At 47.5% G+C, this 17,582-nt stretch overlaps 1 protein-coding gene across 2 annotated transcripts in view; it reads right to left on the bottom strand.

Annotated features, from left to right (window-relative positions):
• The window catches only part of ttc39b (tetratricopeptide repeat domain 39B), a 204,560-nt gene that overhangs the window by 117,409 nt on the left and 69,569 nt on the right, over positions 1–17,582 (bottom strand). For both annotated transcript variants that reach the window (XM_072517056.1, XM_072517058.1), the window contains exon 2: positions 11,389–11,423. In XM_072517056.1, the coding sequence (XP_072373157.1) occupies positions 11,389–11,423 (35 nt within the window). The remainder of the gene's footprint in view (positions 1–11,388; positions 11,424–17,582) is intronic.

Consider the following 17,582-nt stretch of genomic DNA (forward strand, 5'->3'; position numbering starts at 1 on the left):
AAACAACAGCCTTATATTCTATGAGGAGAGTGCTAATTGGTTCTCAAGCGGACTCAGGTTGGTAGAGACGTTGCCTTGGAGAATTCACCAGCTAATGATTACTGACAATTTTACCTCCTAGCATTGTTTGAAAATATAAACAAGCAGCTTGGCTCTTGATTGACTATCGCATTGCCCTGCGGAAAGAATGGCTCTCACTTACTTTGTTCAGCAAAATACTCTTTGGTCATACAGACCTCTCCATCCAACATGGAGCATATTCACAAGAAATTCCTTGATGCTATTGTACTTCTGGTACCTAACAGTTTGGTAGCCCCTGAACATTTTAAATTGGATGTGCCTATGGCCTGTGTGGACCTCACACATCCCCAATTGCAACCACACTGTGCAACATACCATCCGCCCCCTCCCCACCCATGTGCTGGAGTGCAACCTTCCCCACTCCTAACCCCCATACAGGGGGTGGACTGCAGCCCCTTCTCCGGTGATCTGTCCTTTATTCACATTAGAAACCACCCCTACCTTACTGGTGGTCTGCTTAGTAATAGACATAGAACATGGAACTGTACAGCACAGTACAGGCCCTTCGGCTCACGATGTTGTGCCGAACTAATCTGAAACCAAGATCAAATCAACCTACTCCCAATCATTATAGTGCACTACATATACCTAGCCAATAACCGCTTGAAAGTTCCTAAAGTGTCCGACTCCACTACCATAGCTGGGAGTGCATTCTAAGCCCCAAACACTCTGAGTAAAGAACCTACCTCTGACATCCCTCCTATATCTCCCACCCCGATTCCTCCTATATCTTCCACCATGAACCTTATGTCCCCTTGTAACAGCTACATCCACCTGAGGAAATAGTCTCTGAACGTCCACTCTATCTATCCCCCTCATCATCTTATAAACCTCAATTAAGTTACCCTCTCATCCTCCTTCGCTCCAATGAGAAAAACCCTAACTCCCTCAACCTTTCCTCATGAGACCTACCCACCAATCCAGGCAGCATCCTGGTAAATCTCCTTTTCAATGCTTACACATCCTTCCTATAATGAGATGACCAGAACTGCACACAATACTCCAAATGTGGTCTAACCAAGGTCTTGTACAGTTGCAGCATAATCTCAAGGCTCTTAAACTCAATCCCCCTGTTAATAAATGCTTACACACTATAGGCTTTCTTCACGGCTCTATCCACTTGTGTGGCAACTTTCAGAGATATGGACATGAACTCCGAGATCTCTCTGCTCCTCCACATTCTTCAGAACCCTGCCGTTAACACTGTAATCCGCATTCAAATTTGTCCTGCCAAAATGAATCACCTCACACTTATCAGGGTTCAACTCCATCTGCCACTTTTCAGCCCAGCTCTGCATCCTATCAATGTCTCTTTGCAGCCTACAACAGCCCTCCACCTCATCCACTACTCCACCAATCTTGGTGTCATCAGCAAATTTACTAACCCAACCTTCAACTCCATCATCCAAGTCATTGATAAAAATCACAAATAATCTTTATTATTGTCCCATGTAGGCTTACATTAACAGTGCAATTAAGTTACAGTGAAAATCCCCTAGTCGCCACACTCTGGCACCTGTTTGGCTACACTGAGGGAGAATTCACAATGTTTAATTCAGCATATCTTTGGGGATTTGTGGGAGGAAACCAGAGCACCCGGAGGAAACCCAAGCAGACATAGGGAGAACATGCAGACTCCGCACAATCGAACCTGTAACCCTGGCGCTGTGAAGCCACATTCCTAACCACTGTGCTACTGTGCCGCCCATTAGTAGAGACTAGCTTGCTACAACCACGTGAAAGCGATCTGGTGTTGCCTGCAAATCCGGATGCCGATTCCTGCAAGTACAAAAAAGGTCAAAACGCCAAGCAGCATATGCCTGGCACAGAGGGGCCCAATGGCTACTGCCAGTTACAAACGGTTACTGCAAGCATAGCACATACAAAGTTCCTCAAACAAACAGGGACACGTGAAACTATATACGACTGGTACAAATGTCTACCCTTCAGCACTCCCCTAACCTATGCTTCTTGATGAGGTTATTCGCCTCCTCCGGCGTCCCAGGATAATATTCTTTGCCCTCAAATGTTACCCACAGTTTAGCCAGGTACAGCACCACAAAGCGGACCTTGCACCAATACAGCGCAGCCTTAGCCTTATTGAATTCCGCCTGTCTCTTGGTCAGGTCAGCTCCAGCGTCTTTGTATATCCAGGCCCGGTTTCTTTCCCATCTGCAGGAACGAGTCACCTGGCCCACCTCAAAATCTTTTCTTTCTTCTGAAATTTGTGCACAAGCACAAATCACCGCCCGTGGCAGCTCCCCCACTCTCGGCTTCTGCCTCAAGGACCTGTGGGCCAGTCCACTCCGGGGCCTTATCGAGAACATTCTCCTCTACCAACTTAGCAAAATCTTCGCAACATAACTCGTGGCGCTCATTCATTCTACTCCCTCTGGCAGGCCCACAATATGCACATTTTGCTGCCGATATCGATTCTCTTCCTCCTCCACCCTCGCCTGCAGCGACTTGAGAATGTCAGCGATACAATTCAGTTGCTCTGTTGACACCACTCTTTCCACCTCTTCGATCATCGGCCCTTGCGCCTCCCAAGCGCTTCTCCTCCCAATCCAAGGTCCTGCCAAGAGGTGCAACTGCCCCCTCAAATCACCTTCGACTAATCCCCCGGAATCTCCTTCATTTGCTGCCGAAATTCCTCCTGGATGAAACTCATCAACCGATCCATTGGCAGCTTTGCCATCGCTGATGACCCTTCCCCCTCCACGATCTTCTCTGCTTGTGCTGTGCCACGAGTTCCCTCCAACTCTTGGGCTAGAGCTCTGACCGTCTTTAACCTGGTCTGATATCCGGGAGATATTTCAGTCCAGGAGAGAACGGATCATCTTCCACTCTCCTCACAACTTTCCACAAAGTCCCCCAAAAATCGGGTAGAAAGCGCAAAAACCCAACGCCTCCAGGCAGGAGCCACCTTGTGTGCGAACAATCACACCATGGACGTCACCGGAAGTCCAGCTCGTTATTGATGAATGGAGCAGATGATTTTTGGCCTTCTTGCCACATTTTCTGCTCCCACATGCCAAAACGCCTGCAGGAGACGGGGGCGGAAACTTCTGGCTGTGTGCTAAAGTACACTGGCAGAGTGACTGACCTCCATGGTTTTCTACAACAAAACAAAGTCATGATCTATCAAGCCGGTTTCACGCTGGGATCGGACTTGTCCAGTGTTAACATCAGCCGCGGCCGTAGCAGCGTACATTTGGAAACTGACGTGGTTGCAGTTGACGTCTTCTGGGGTAGTGTGTAGATACAGGACAAAGCAGCCCATTGGATCAGAAATCAGAAATCTATCCACAATCTTGAACATTCACTCTCCTCAACATTGCGTGGCTGCAGTATGCACCTACTAAATGCACTATGGCAACTCACCAAGACTTTGACAGCTGCCCAAACCAGTGACTGATACTGCTTAGAAGGGCCAGGGCAGCAGGCAGGTGTGAACATCACACTTCCAAGTTCCACTGTGTTTTCCTGACTTGGAATAATATCATGTTTTTCTTTGTTACTTGTTCAAAATCGCGAAACTCCCCGCTTCACAGTGCTCTGAAAATACCTACAGCACAAAAACTGCAGTGGTTTAAGAATGCAGCTCATCCTCACCTCCTCTGGGGCAATTAGAGATGAACAACTGGCCTTGCCAGTGACACCCACATTCCATGAAAGAATTTATTTTAAAATAAATTACAAAAACACTGGAGAGCTGCCTCGTGGGAGTATGCTTGCTGCAGCAATTACACCTCTGCTATTGAAGTGTTCATACTTGTGCATCCAGTGTAGCACTACACCCATTTGAGTGTCTATTTGGGTAAAACCTCACCAGCAGATTACAGTGTAAAGCTCCATTTCATAGATTATCATAGAATTTACAGTGCAGAAGGAGGCCATTTGGCCCATCGAGTCTGCACCGGCTCTTGGAAAGAGCACCCCACCCATTGTCAACACCTCCACCCTATCCCCATAACCCAGTAACCCCACCCAACACTAAGGGCAATTTTGGACACTAAGGGCAATTTATCATGGCCAATCCACCTAACCTGCACATCTTTGGACTGTGGGAGGAAACCGGAGCACCCGGAGGAAACCCACGCACACACGGGGAGGGTGTGCAGACTCCGCACAGACAGTGTCCCAAGCCGGAATCCAACCTGGGACCCTGGAGCTGTGAAGCAATTGTGCTATCCACAATGCTACCGTGCTGCCCACTTATTCAAGGAAGGATGTGGTTCCAATAATTTGAAGGAATAATTTGATTCCAAATTAGCAGGATTGTTTTGATCAGATATCAAGTCAATTTTGAATTTCAATTCAGGTTCTGCCAACTTGGCTATTCAATTCTCTCCACTGAAAATGGTCCAGCTACATTAAAGAAAACGTACAGGAGGGCGGCATGTGGTGCAGTGGTTGGCACTGGGACTGCGGCGCTGAGGACCCGGGTCCGAATCCCGGCCCTGGGTTACTGTCCGGGTGGAATTTGCACATTCTCCCCATGTCTGCGTGGGTTCACCCCCATGACCCAAAGATGTGCAGGTTAGGTGGCCATGCCAAAGTGCCCATTAATTGGAAAAAAAAAATAATTGGGGACTCTAAATTTATTTTTAAAAACGTACAGGAGTGAACTTAGTCATAATTTTGTGTATTAAAATAAATTGGATCCTTTTAATAAATATTCTATTTTTAATTGACACCGAAGAATTTTGCCAATTCGTTGCAAGAACAAAATAATCACTCAGCTCCATTTTCAATGATTCTCCAATAATTTCTCCAGATCTTGAACAATTTAAAGATTGACCGACTCAGAATCTAAAAAGAATGATAGTTCTTGAAAGACTGAGCTCACAAGGAAGCTTTGCAATATGATTAGCTATTGTTTTTCATTCTATCAAAAGCTATTGTTACATTTTTTTAAAAATAGAAATTGTGTCAATGGCAAGGCCAACATTTATTGTCCATTTATGGTCTTTGTTACTGCAAGGTTTAAAAAGTTTTTTTCTCTTTTAAGTATAGGACGGACATGGGAATCACTGGCAAGGCCAGCATTTGTTGCCTATTCCGAATTGCCCTTGAAGCGAGTGGCTTTCTAGGCCATTTCAGAGGGCGGTTAAGGGTTAACCATATTATTGTGGGTCTGGAGTCAGGGGCGTCATTCTCCAACCCCCCGCCAGGTCGGAGAATGGCCGTTGGCCGCCGTGAATCTCACCCCCACCCCCGCCGAAGTCTCCGCTCCCGGAGATTGGGCAGGGGCGGGAATCCGGCCGCGCCGGTTGGCGGGACCCCCCGCTGGATTCTCCGGCCCGGATGGGCCGAAGTCCCGCCCAGGAATTGCCTGTCCCGCCGACGTAAATCAAACCTGGTATTTACCGGCGGGACCAGGCGGCGTGGGCGGGCTCCGGGGTCCTGGGGGGGGGGGGGCGCGGGGCGATCTGACCCCGGGGGGTGCCCCCACGGTGGCCTGGCCCGCGATCGGGGCCCACCGATCCGCGGGCGGGCCTGTGCCGTGGGGGCACTCTTTCCCTTCCGCCTCCGCTACGGCCTCCACCATGGCGGAGGCGGAAGAGACTCTCCCCACTGCGCATGCGCGGGAAACTGACAGCGGCCGCTGACGCTCCCGCGCATGCGCTGGGAAACTGACAGCGGCCGCTGACGCTCCCGCGCATGCGCCGCATTTCCGCGCCAGCTGGCGGGGAAACAAACGCCATTTCCGCCAGCTGGCGGGGCGGAAATCCCTCCGCCGTCGGCCTAGCCCCTCAATGTTGGGGCTAGGCCGCCAAAGATGCGGAGCCTTCCGCACCTTTGGGCCGGCGTGATGCCCGTCTGATTGGCGCCGGCTTTGGCGCCAGTCGGCGGACATCCCGCCGTTGGGGGAGAATTTCGCCCCAGATGTCAGCGAGGCGGGGTAAGAGCAGCAGATTTCCTTCATTACTATGCTAGAGCATGAGCCTAAATTTTAAACTCGAGCCTCTATGGGATCAAACATTTTGCTGAAAGGTGAGAGTGTTACCCATTGAGACCCAACACCAAAATGAGTAAATGAGAGAGGTTAAGCAAAGGGACAGAGAGGGAGAACAATACATCTTGCTTTTACACTGCCCAGAGAGACAATTATGTTCACTTGTTCTCTTCTGCTTGTACTGGTCAGTACTGGTCAGTAAAAGATGAATGGCTGGTTTAAAATTAAGTGAGGGAGTGATTGATCTTGCATATATTTTGTTGGGACAGTCCAAACTAGGATTCAAATTGGTCAATTAAAACACTGGAGCTGGCTTAATAATTGTGCACAATCTTTTGTAAAGGTCCTGAGGATGCACAGCTTTAGTTATCTGCTGCAATCACCACACTGTCAGAGCTAGAATTGGACAAAGCTGTGCATTGACTAAAATATAAAATATAAATATAAAAACAGCTCAAAATAAGCAAAACTCACTCCATCTTGTTCAGCCAGTTCGCCAGCTCATCCCTAGATACCTGTTCAAACTCACTTCTCAATGTGATCCAGCCGGAGACCTTGTTGCCCCCGAGATGAGATTTTAAACCCTTATCCACTAACACCAAGATTTCTTCCTTTCAAAGCATGGCCAGTCTCCACCCCACCTTGGTGTTGGTCATAATACATTGCTTCACCCAACTCAAATTCTCCAATGCCTTTCCAATATCCCCGAACGTCATCCCCCATAAACACCAACCGATTAATCCACAACATCATATTCTACCACAATCCTTCACAAACCCCCCAGTCTTATTGGTTGTTCCATTGGCTCCTTTTCTCCCGAGCATATAAACTTCAAAATATTTGCGCAAATCAACAAATGAAGCAAATTCTCTTATATTTGTAACATCCACCAGCCATATAGGCATCCCTTTGTAAACTCCCATAGCCCTATGGTCCCATCCCCCTGACCTTCTGTCTCCAGCCCCCTTACCTCCCCTCCAGCCCCTTTGCCCTTACCTCCCCTCCAGCCCCATCCCCCTGACCCTCTCCTCCAGCCCCATCCCCCTGACCCTCCCCTCCAGCCCCAGCCCCCTGACCCTCCCCTCCAGCCCATCTCCCTGATCCCCCCCCCCCCCCTCCAACCCCATTCCCTGACCCCCGCCAGCCCTATCGTTGTGGCCCCCTCCAGTTGCATTTAGGTGACTGCTCTTGTTCTCTGAACAGATCAGGCCAAATGTTTTCTGCCTGGACCATGTTGATAAGAGATCCCAGAGAAAGTTTGCTCTCAAAATTGAATATTTACTGATAATTATTTGATTTTACAAACAGTGCCTTAAAAATAGTGATTATTAACAGCAGTAAACTTTGCAATTGAAAGTATCCAAAAACCATGAATGAAAAGTCAAGATCTTCAGTCCGTGAGGGAGATTAGTTAAGCACCCATTGCAACAAGGTTTCTTTTTTGTTACTACACCCTTCAGAATGCATGCTGATGTTCAAAACCACAAACAAACAGCATTATATAAATGAGTTGCCGATATGCTGAAGGATAATGGACTTGTTTTAATCTGTAATCCAGCAACCATCTGTAAGTCACAAACAGGAACAAGCTCATCTCATAAAATGGAATCAGCCAAAATCATAAAACGGAATCAGCCAAAATCATATCGCTGACACAATAACATAACTAAATCTGGATAAACGGTCATGGGTGCAATTTAACTAAATCGGAACAATGCCCCATAGCAAGTGTGTTTAGTCGCTTGTTTCCCGGCACTTGCAGTGTTGAGAAACACTCTTACTATTTAATGCGCCTCTGGTTGGATAGTGGGCCGCAGCAGGGAACGCGCAGCCAAGCCCGTGCATAACCCTGCTTTCTGCACTGAGGAGCTCCACTTGCCAGAACTCCTCAGTGTAACGAGAGATCTGGATGCCATTTTTAAATCTCTGGAGCCCCCGATGTGACCCCCTCCCCCTCCAAAAAGCCTCAAATGTACTAGGAGGTGGTCCCTAGGCTCCCTCGGACCCCTCCTCCCTCAAACACTTGTGCAGGGAACCCAGGCTCGATTGCCACCTTGCAAAAAAAATGCCTGCTTGGGCACCTTGGCTTGTTTGGGGGCCACGGCTGGGGCTTCGGAGATCGGGATGCCATTTAAAAATGGTGTCCCGATCTCTCACTACACCAAGGAGTTCCAGCATGCAGAGCACCTCAGTGCGGCTTTGGCTGTGCGTTTCCCACTGAGGTCCCTCATTTGATGCAAGTGGCATTGTATAGCCATAGGTTTCTTGGTTCTGCGAATGACGGGAAACACAGATTAAACGTACTCGCTATGAGACTTTGTTCCCATTTAGCTGAATCACACCCAAGGTATGGAAAATTAATAATAATAATCACTTATTGTCAAGTAGGCTTCAATGAAGTTACTGTGAAAAGCCCCTAGTCGCCACATTCCGGCGACTGTTCGGGGAAGCTGGAACGGGAATTGAACCTGTGCTACTGGCCTTGTTCTGCATTACAAGCCAGTTGTTTAGTCCACTGTGCCAAACCAGCCCCTTGAAGTTTAGATTTCACAAGTGGTTGCATGGATGCACTATAATTGTTCAATGTTCATACACTTTCGTAAATAGACTACACTTTCACTTTAATCAGACCCGATGTAGTTTCACTGTAATTCTTACTCATTAAGTCACCCCCTGGGGGACATCACTGGCTGGATCTACGTCCCCTGGAATCATGCGTGTATACTGGGAGGCACAGATATTTGCCAGCCGAGCCATGTGCAAGAAGCCTCCCTCCCGCACACGCAAAACCTTTACCCTTCACACCCTCATCTGTTCCAAGAGGCCTCCATCTCTTCCACTCTCCACAAGCTGCCCAGGTCTTCATCCAGGTAAATCCCAACATATGCGCGCCATGTTGGTCTGATTAGGTTCCGGACTGGTGTCATGCCGGTGGGGGCGGGTGATTATTGGCAGTGGGGGGAAGGAGTCTAATTGGGAGTTCATTTGCATCCCGCCAACGGGTTGAAAAAGGGCTTCCTGGCCACCTCTGGCAGAAATGGAGACCCATCATTATCCCACCATGATGGTCAGGATCGCATGTTCCCACTGTCGGAAGAATGATTTTACAGTTCCTGCCTAATTGTCTGTCCCCGCCACGACTCCCGCCAGGGCGGGCAGGATTCCTCCCAATGTGAATTTGTACCTTTGAAATTCTGCCAGGGCTGTTTCCTTAATGTTAAATGGGTTGGCAGAAATCAAGCTAAGCATTTCCACCATTTCCCAGGCTGCTCATTCTGTAACTCTAGCCATCAGAAACATTCTCAGGTCTAGACACAGCAACCCAACTGGGTAACGGAAGCTCTCCTGTAATTCTTCCTACGAATGCTCATTTTTCTGAAGCCTTGGGTCAAGCTCTGCCTCTCTCGCACCTACCTCTAGAAAAATGAAAAAAAAAATCACCCATTCGAGGCAAGAACAGCCAAGTGCTTCAATTTCCTGGTGTGAAACCAGCAGTTTGGGGGTGGAAATTGGCATGCATCCTGCCTATTTTCTAAAGCATGAAAATGGCAAAATCTAAATTTACAATTCTGCACAGTTGCAACTAATAATTTGTGGCGACCACAAATATGTTAATGAGGAGCCTGGCCCCTGTTGAAAGGCCCTCTGCAAACTTTGCTCCTGATGAACAGGGCAGGTAACAAGACATCATGGGCCTGCTCCAGGATTCTTCAATGGCACCTGTAAAAATGAACTAAAAATAAATATTGCTAAAGACAAACTTAAACCATATTGTGGAGCTAGGAGTGAACCATTTTCACCATGGGTGTGGGGACAGGTGCAAGACGGATTTCACTCATGGGTATTTTACAGACACATTTTAAAGTACTGCTGACCACAAGCAGGAGTTTTCATTATTGCCATTTCCATAACCTGCCACACTGCAAAAATTGTAAAGCTAGTCTTAGGTCTTTGGCGAGGTCAGGCACATTTTAGGTGAGCACAAAATGTTTGATTATTATCTGCCATAGATGTTCATCCATTCCAAACACAAACGTGTAGCTGACACCCAAGGGAGTCACAAGGCTGGTGACCTTGAAAGGGCCTATATCTTTGGCGTACTTGACTCAGGATTCTAGGTGAGAGGAAGGAGAATTCCAAAAGTGGGGACAAGTACATATTGTGCCAAAAAGTTGCAAAATGGAGGTGGCACCATTGCCATAGAGGCACATGATCAGGACGTGCACCCAGAAAGGAGGGACAAAGCCAGGAGTTGGAGGCACAGTAGCGTGCACCAGGCAAGGGAAAAGGGGGTGAAGAGAAGGAGGACAACATTGTTTAATTCCAAGATGAGGATATACCAACTGTAGTGGTCATATCTCAATATGACAGCAAACCAGTGCAGAAGGCAGCTCAGATTAACATAGGGATTGGTTATCAAAATATGTCCAAATGTGCAACAAGATCTGGAACTACAGTATGCAAATCCATTATCCCTGCCAGTGGTACTCACATTGGCTCTAAATTATTATGCTATTGGTTCTTTAGAGAGGTCCGCCACAAGCCTCTGTGCCATTTCACAATCAGCTGCACACTGGTGCATAAAAGCAGTTTCAGATGCCCTAGTTACTCACGTAGAGGAGCATAACAATTTCCCAATGGATATGACGACCACAGAGGATTGGAGGCAGAGTTGCAAAAATAGCAGATGTTCCTCAAGTACAGGAAGCCATTGACTGCACATTTCATCCTAACGGTGCGAAATCGTCAACCAGGGACCTTCATAAACAAGAACTCTGTCCACTCATGTGCAGACCGCTCCAAGGTGTTCCTGCAAACATGTGCATGGTATTCCAGAAGCTGGCACAATTCTTTTACACTGAGGAATTTGCAGTTACCTCAGCCTTTTCAGACACCATCACTGATCCATGATTAGCTTCGGAGAGATAAGTAGGTGGCTGATGACCCCCTTTAAGCAGCCATACATGGAGCCCGAAAGGCATTACAACAGCAGCCATATGCTGATGTGCAAGACTGTGTTAACACTAACAAAGCAAAGGACATTTCACTTGTTGACTCATGGAGTATAAGACACTTCCAAAAAATTAAAATGGGCATCATCATCCTTGTTGTTACTAAAACCGTATTGACAAATATACGGCACATTAAAGTGACTTGCAATGCCCAATAGGCACACAGAACACAGCCATTCTATGATTATCTGCCCCGTCAAAGCATTGACAGTTCCCTTTTAATACTTCGGAATATATAAAAAATGACTAGAAATAGTGATGAAGCAGTTTTCAAAGAACCTAATGTCTCCTCATATATGCAAAGACAATTAGGTACAGTAACATTCTACTTACACTGGTATGTTTTCAAAGGCATCTTCAAATTGCTCCTGTAAAACAAAGAAAGTATAATGATGCCCCTCTAGTGGTGGATTCAGCTAAAGAAACTGATAAATTGCAAATTTTAATCTTCAATTTACCAGTGGAATAAAAAAGTTAGAATCATCTGAAAAATTAATTGATATCAGCTTTACGTTTGAATTTAATCTGTAAATTACTGCAAGTCACAAGCAAATGTTAAATTTATCCCCTCGCTGAAAATACTACAGTGGTGAGAAAAAAATAAGGAAAAAAAGCTAACTGCATACATCATAGTGGTTGGCAGAGATAAACTGCTGCAATTGGCACTGCTTTATTTTAATTTTGACGTGGGTTTAAGAACAGTAAAAACCTTGTGTGTAAATTATTGCATTTGAATTCACAAAAGTACAACCTGGAAGATCAAAAGCCATTAGAGAATCGTCAGATCAACACTCAAAGGGGGTGGCAGATGTAACTGTTTGCAACTTAATTTGAGTTATCTGCTGCTTTGCTATCATCTCCAATATGTTGCAGCGAGAGCTGAGCTACAAATCTGTTCTTAAAGACATCTATGGCAATAGACTCTCCTACTGCAAGTACAAGAGTTATAGAAAAGGATAAACAATATACATACTTTGAGAAAAAGAGACTCTACATAAGCAAAGATAAATTTTAAACTGGTGACACTGCACAGTATAAACCAACACAGGCTTCCTGTGTGACAGGAGAATCTACTTGAATTAAAGCTGAAACAAATACAAGCCTCCTACCCGCTAATTCAGAACTGAGGCAATGGCCTGTATGTTTGTGCCAGGAAATGTGAGTCGGGTCGTTTCCTGTCTGCAGAAACACAAGCCGATCAGCTCTGCCCATACCCCCATATTTTCATCTTCAGAGCAGGAAAGTTTGGATTTTTTGAGTTCCTAGGCAGTGTCAGATGAGTGCCCGCTGATTAGTAGGCCTGCATCAGTTCACTGGAACACCAGCCTAGCTTGCCCACCTACCCCCATGTCCCTTCCATGCCCCTCAAACTCCCCAAGGTCCCCTAATATTCCCCATGCTGCCACATCTTCTCAAACCCCTATGCCCCCTTAAATTCATGTCCCCTACATTCCTCCACATATTCCCATGCCATCTCCATGATCCCACCCCCCACAACGTATTCTCCATAGCCAGTCACCTAGTATCCAGTACGACAATCCTCAGGCCATGACAACAGAGCTCCCAAGCACGGTTTTCTTCAGCATAATAGCCCTTCCCAAAGGGAAAAGTACTCCAATGCATTTCAACACTTACATAATGCTGGTTGATGTATTGCTCAACTTACCTTTGCAGAACAGAGCCCTCTAATCATCACTAGTAAAAACGCATCTAACTTATAATACAACATCTAATAGCGACATCTGAAGCAGTCAAACCATTGCTCATCAGAAAGTTTCCAACTTCCCTGTAGGCTTTTCCCAAGTTTCACGAACCATCAAATAGGGTGGGTTTTCAGACACCTTCGAAAACCCACTTGACCCAATGAAAATAAAGGGGCAGGATAAACCAATTTCCCCTCGGGCTGTCAATGGCGACCCCAATGTCAGAGCCTCCAGTAGCATTGTCGGAGAGTCGCTTTGTCAGAGGTACCATTTTTCAGAAGAGTTACTAAACCATCTGCCCTCTCAGCTGGATGTTAAAGGTTCCAGGCTGGATTCTCCAATTTGAAGACTAAGTGTTGACGCTGGCGTGGGTACAGTGGAGTTTTACGCCCGAACAAACGGCGCAAAAGCGTACTGATCCTCTGTCTGGTGGGGGTTAGCAGGCACGCAGTGTAAAGTCCCCAGCATTACCTGTGGATACAGTTGGAGAATTGCCGGGACTGTGGCCGTGCATGCGCATGGCAGCGGCCGTGCCGTGCAACATGGCGCCAGCCGCGCAGACACGGCCTGCCAAAATCCGCGCCCTGTAATCAGCCTCGCCACCCCCGGACCACCCCACACCTGTGCCCCAGCCAAAGCCCCCCCCCCTGCCTGCGGAATGACCCCCCCACCCCCACCACCCAACTGTGGCTCACTCCACAGCCGCCATGCTGGGTTCATGAAAATAAAAAGGATAAGTGTTCCACACCGTCGGGAACTCGGGTCATTAGGGGCAGAGCATCAGGGGAGGGCCTCAGGTGACGTTGTGTGGCTGTCCTGACGGCATGCGACGTACTCTGCAAGTACGCCATTTTTGAGGGGGTGGAGCATTGCAAAAGCCGCGCCACCCCCAATTCTGGCGCAAATGGGGATTCTCTGGCCGATCGGCGAACGCGATTTCGGCAACCCCCCCCCCATGTCGCTATTTCATGATTAATTTTCACAGTCAGCCAGCTTTTCTGAATCTGGTCATATATCTCATTGCTTTATATAGCACCTTGTTGTGCTCAAATAGTTGCCATGTTTTCCTAACTAACATGTGACCACACATTAGCTCTAAAGCACTTTAGTACGCCAGAGATGAAAAGTGCTATATTAATGAAAATCCTTTGCCCTTCCTAAGAATTTCCCAGAGAATTGTGCTGCTGGAATGGTGCACCAAGGTATTGGATTTGTTTTCCAGGGCAAACAGAGGAACATTATGGCATAAGTAAAATACGCCATTATTCACTCAATGCCGTGATTTTCTGGGACTCCTGTTCAACCAAAAACCTTGCTGTTATGATGGGAAATTGATCATTGTAGCTCCATTTTTCCTCCAGTCCCACTCCCACAAATCAATAGTACCTCAGCCAATTAGTTACACTAATTTTCTTGCTGCAGCAGCTCATGGTTAAAAAATAATATGAAAAATGAAATGAAATGAAAATCACTTATTGTCACAAGTAGGCTTCAAATGAAGTTACTGTGAAAAGCCCCTAGTCTCCACATTCCGGTGCCTGTTTGGGGAGGCTGGTACGGGAATTGAACCGTGCTGCTGGGCTGCCTTGGTCTGCTTTAAAAGCCAGCTATTTAGCCCAGTGCTAAACCAGCCCCTCAATACCCCTAATACTGCTGAATATCAAACTTATGGCTCCCACAGGACATTAAAAGCAGTACTTCTTTATCGCTGTGGTCTAAAATTACATGCAAACGGACTTCTATGTATGAAAAATAGATTTTGATATTTCATCATTTTTAGAGTACCCAATTCTTTTTTTTTCCCCAATTAAGGGCCAATTTAGCATTGCCAATCCACCTACCCTGCACATCTTTAGATTGTGCGGGTGAAACCCACGCAGACACTGGGAGAATGTGCAAACCCCACAAGGACAGTGACCCAGGGCCGGGATCTAAGATGGCTCCTCGGCGCTGTGAGGCAGCAGTGCTAACCACCGTGCTCCCCGGATATTTCATCATCAAAAATAAATTCCCACTGTGTTACAGTTGAAGTAGATTGATTCTAAACTGTCACGATGCCCCAGAAAGATCGATTATTTCCCCCATCATTGTTTATTTCTTTATTTGTTCACCGGATGTGGGCATCACAGGCTAGGTGAGCATTTATTACCCATCTTTGAGGGCAGTACATTGCTGCGGGTCTGGAATCACACTTGGGCCAGACCAAGGTGACCAGAGAAATATATGATGATGTGGCGATGCCGGCGTTGGACTGGGGTGGGCACAGTAAGAAGTCTTACAACACCAGGTTAAAGCTTTCGGAGCACAGCCCTTCATCAGGTGAGTGAATAGGTGGGTTCCACAACCACATATATAGACAAAGTCAATGATGCAAGATGATACTTTGAATGTGAGTATTTGCAGGTAATTAAGTCTTTATAGGTCCAGACAGGGCGACTGGAGAGATAATCGCAGGTTAAAGAGGTGTGAATTGTCTCAAGCCAGGACAGTTAGTAGGATTTTGCAAGCTCAGGCTGGGGTGAATGTAATGCTACATGAATCCAAGGTCCTGGTTGTCGAACTTGGTTATCAGTTTCTGCTCAGCGATTCTGTGCTGTCGCGGAGGACCCTTACCCAAAGATCAGAGGCCGAATGCCCTTGACTGCTGAAGTGTTCCCCGACTGGAAGGGAACATTCCTGCCTGGCGATTGTCACGCGATGTCCGTTCACTCTTGTCGCAGCGTCTGCATGGTCTCGCCAATGTACCACGCCTTGGGACATCCTTTACTGCAGCGTATGAGATAGACAACGTTGGACGAGTCGCACAAGTATGTACCGCGTACCTGGTGGGTGGTGTTCTCACGTGTAACCCCATGTCGATGATCTGGCACGTCTTGCAGACGTTGCCATGGCAGGGATGTGTCATGTCGTGTTGGCTGTTCTCCTGAAGGCTGGGTAGTTTACTGCAAATAATGGTCTGTTTGAGGTTGCGCAGTTGTTTGAAGGCAAATAGTGAAGGTGGCTTTGGCAAGATGTTAGTCTTCATCGATGACGTGTTGAAGGCTGCGAAGATGTCGTAGTTTTTCCGCTCTAGGGAAATACTGGACGATGAAGGGTACTCTGTCGGTTGTGTCCTGTTTGTCTTCTGAGAAGGTCGGTTGTTTGTTTACTGTGGCACATTGGAACTGCCGATTGATGAGTCGAGTGCCATATCCAGTTCTTCTGAGGGCGTCTTTCAGCATCTGTAAATGTCTGTTACATTCCTCCTCGTCTGAGCAGATCCTGTGTATACAGAGGGTTGTCCATAGGGGATGGCTTATTTAATGTGTTTAAGGTGGAAGCCCATTTGATTCCATTTGCCCCAAGAGCTATATCAAACTCCTTCTTGAAAACATAGTTAAGGCCTTAACTGTTTTCTGTGGTAGCAAATTCCAAAAGCTCATCGGTCTGAAGTAATGTCTCCATATCTCAATCCTAAATGGTCCATCCGATATCCTCAGACTGTGGCCCTGGTTCTGGACTCTTTCCTCCCCCCACCATCCCCCCCAAACCATCCTTCTTACAGTCCCCAGTTTTGTCCTGTTAGAATTGTATAGGTTTCCATGAGATCCCCCCTTCATCCTTCGGAATCCCAAACAATATAATCCTAACCAACTCAATCACGCCTGATATATCAGTCCCACCATACCAGGAATCAGTCTGGTAAACCTTCAATGCACTCCCTCAAGAGCAAGAGCATCCTTCCTCAGATAAGGACCAAACCTTCACACAATACTCCAGGTGTGGTCTCACAATGGCCCTGCATATTGGCATCAAGACATCCCTGCTCCAGACTTCCAGTAACGGCCATGGTGAGAGTGGTCGCACATTTTGTGGCTCCCACTCGTGGTGGAATTTTCGAACCTTTTCTACAGCTAACGAGGATCTTCTAATTAAAGAAGGTGCAGGAGGAGTGGTAGGAGAGAGTGTCCCACCGGTGGATGGATTCGTGGACCAGATGTGGCCGAAAAAGGGAACAATTGGTCAAAGTCGGACTGGTGCCTGCGACACAGGTGAACATGGCGGAGGGTCAGGGATCGGCCATACCCGCTCAGTGGTCGACAGAACAGCTGGCGGGCTTCCTGAATGAGATGTTCACCCAGCAGAGGAAGAGAATTTGGAGGACCTGGCTAGGGTTGTGGACCTGATAAAAGGCAGGGATCGACCGCCTGGAGACGAGGTTGGAGGCCAGGGCCAGGCTATCCAGAAGGTGGACGAGATGGTGGGTGAGCACGAGGAGCAGCTCGCCTCAATGGCAGCGGAGATGGGGTTGATGCGGGATCAACAGAGGCGGCTGCAGGAGAAAGTGGAGGATCTGGAGAACTGGTCTCGCAGGCAAAACTGGAGGATCGTGGGCCTGCCGGAGGGCAGCGAGGGAGCAGATGCCGGTGCGTAAGTGGCTCGGGTGTTCGAGATGCTGCTGGGAGAGGGGGCATTTTCAACGGCCCTTGGAAGTGGACCGGACGCACAGGGGGCTGATGAGGAACAATAGTTCACAGAAGTGCAGTGGGGGGTGAACAGGAGGTTAATGTGTTGATGGGGGTTGTGTTTGTTATTTTGTGGTGGGGAGAGGGGGGGATCTCCTCATAGGGGAGGGGTTTCTAAAAGGTAGTATGGGGAGGGTCGATGACAGTGGGAGCTCGAGGGCTGGCCCAGGAGGAGTTATAGTTGATCGTTGGCGGTGTGGGGCCGATTCCTCCCAACCAGGCTGATCACGTGGAACCTGTGAGGATTGAATGGGCCGGTCAAGACGGCCCATGTGTTCGTACATTTAAAGAGTCTAAAGGAAGATGTAGCTCTGTTACA

Source organism: Scyliorhinus torazame, chromosome 9 (genome assembly GCF_047496885.1).
Source record: "Scyliorhinus torazame isolate Kashiwa2021f chromosome 9, sScyTor2.1, whole genome shotgun sequence".
NCBI classification, from domain to species: Eukaryota; Metazoa; Chordata; class Chondrichthyes; order Carcharhiniformes; family Scyliorhinidae; genus Scyliorhinus; species Scyliorhinus torazame.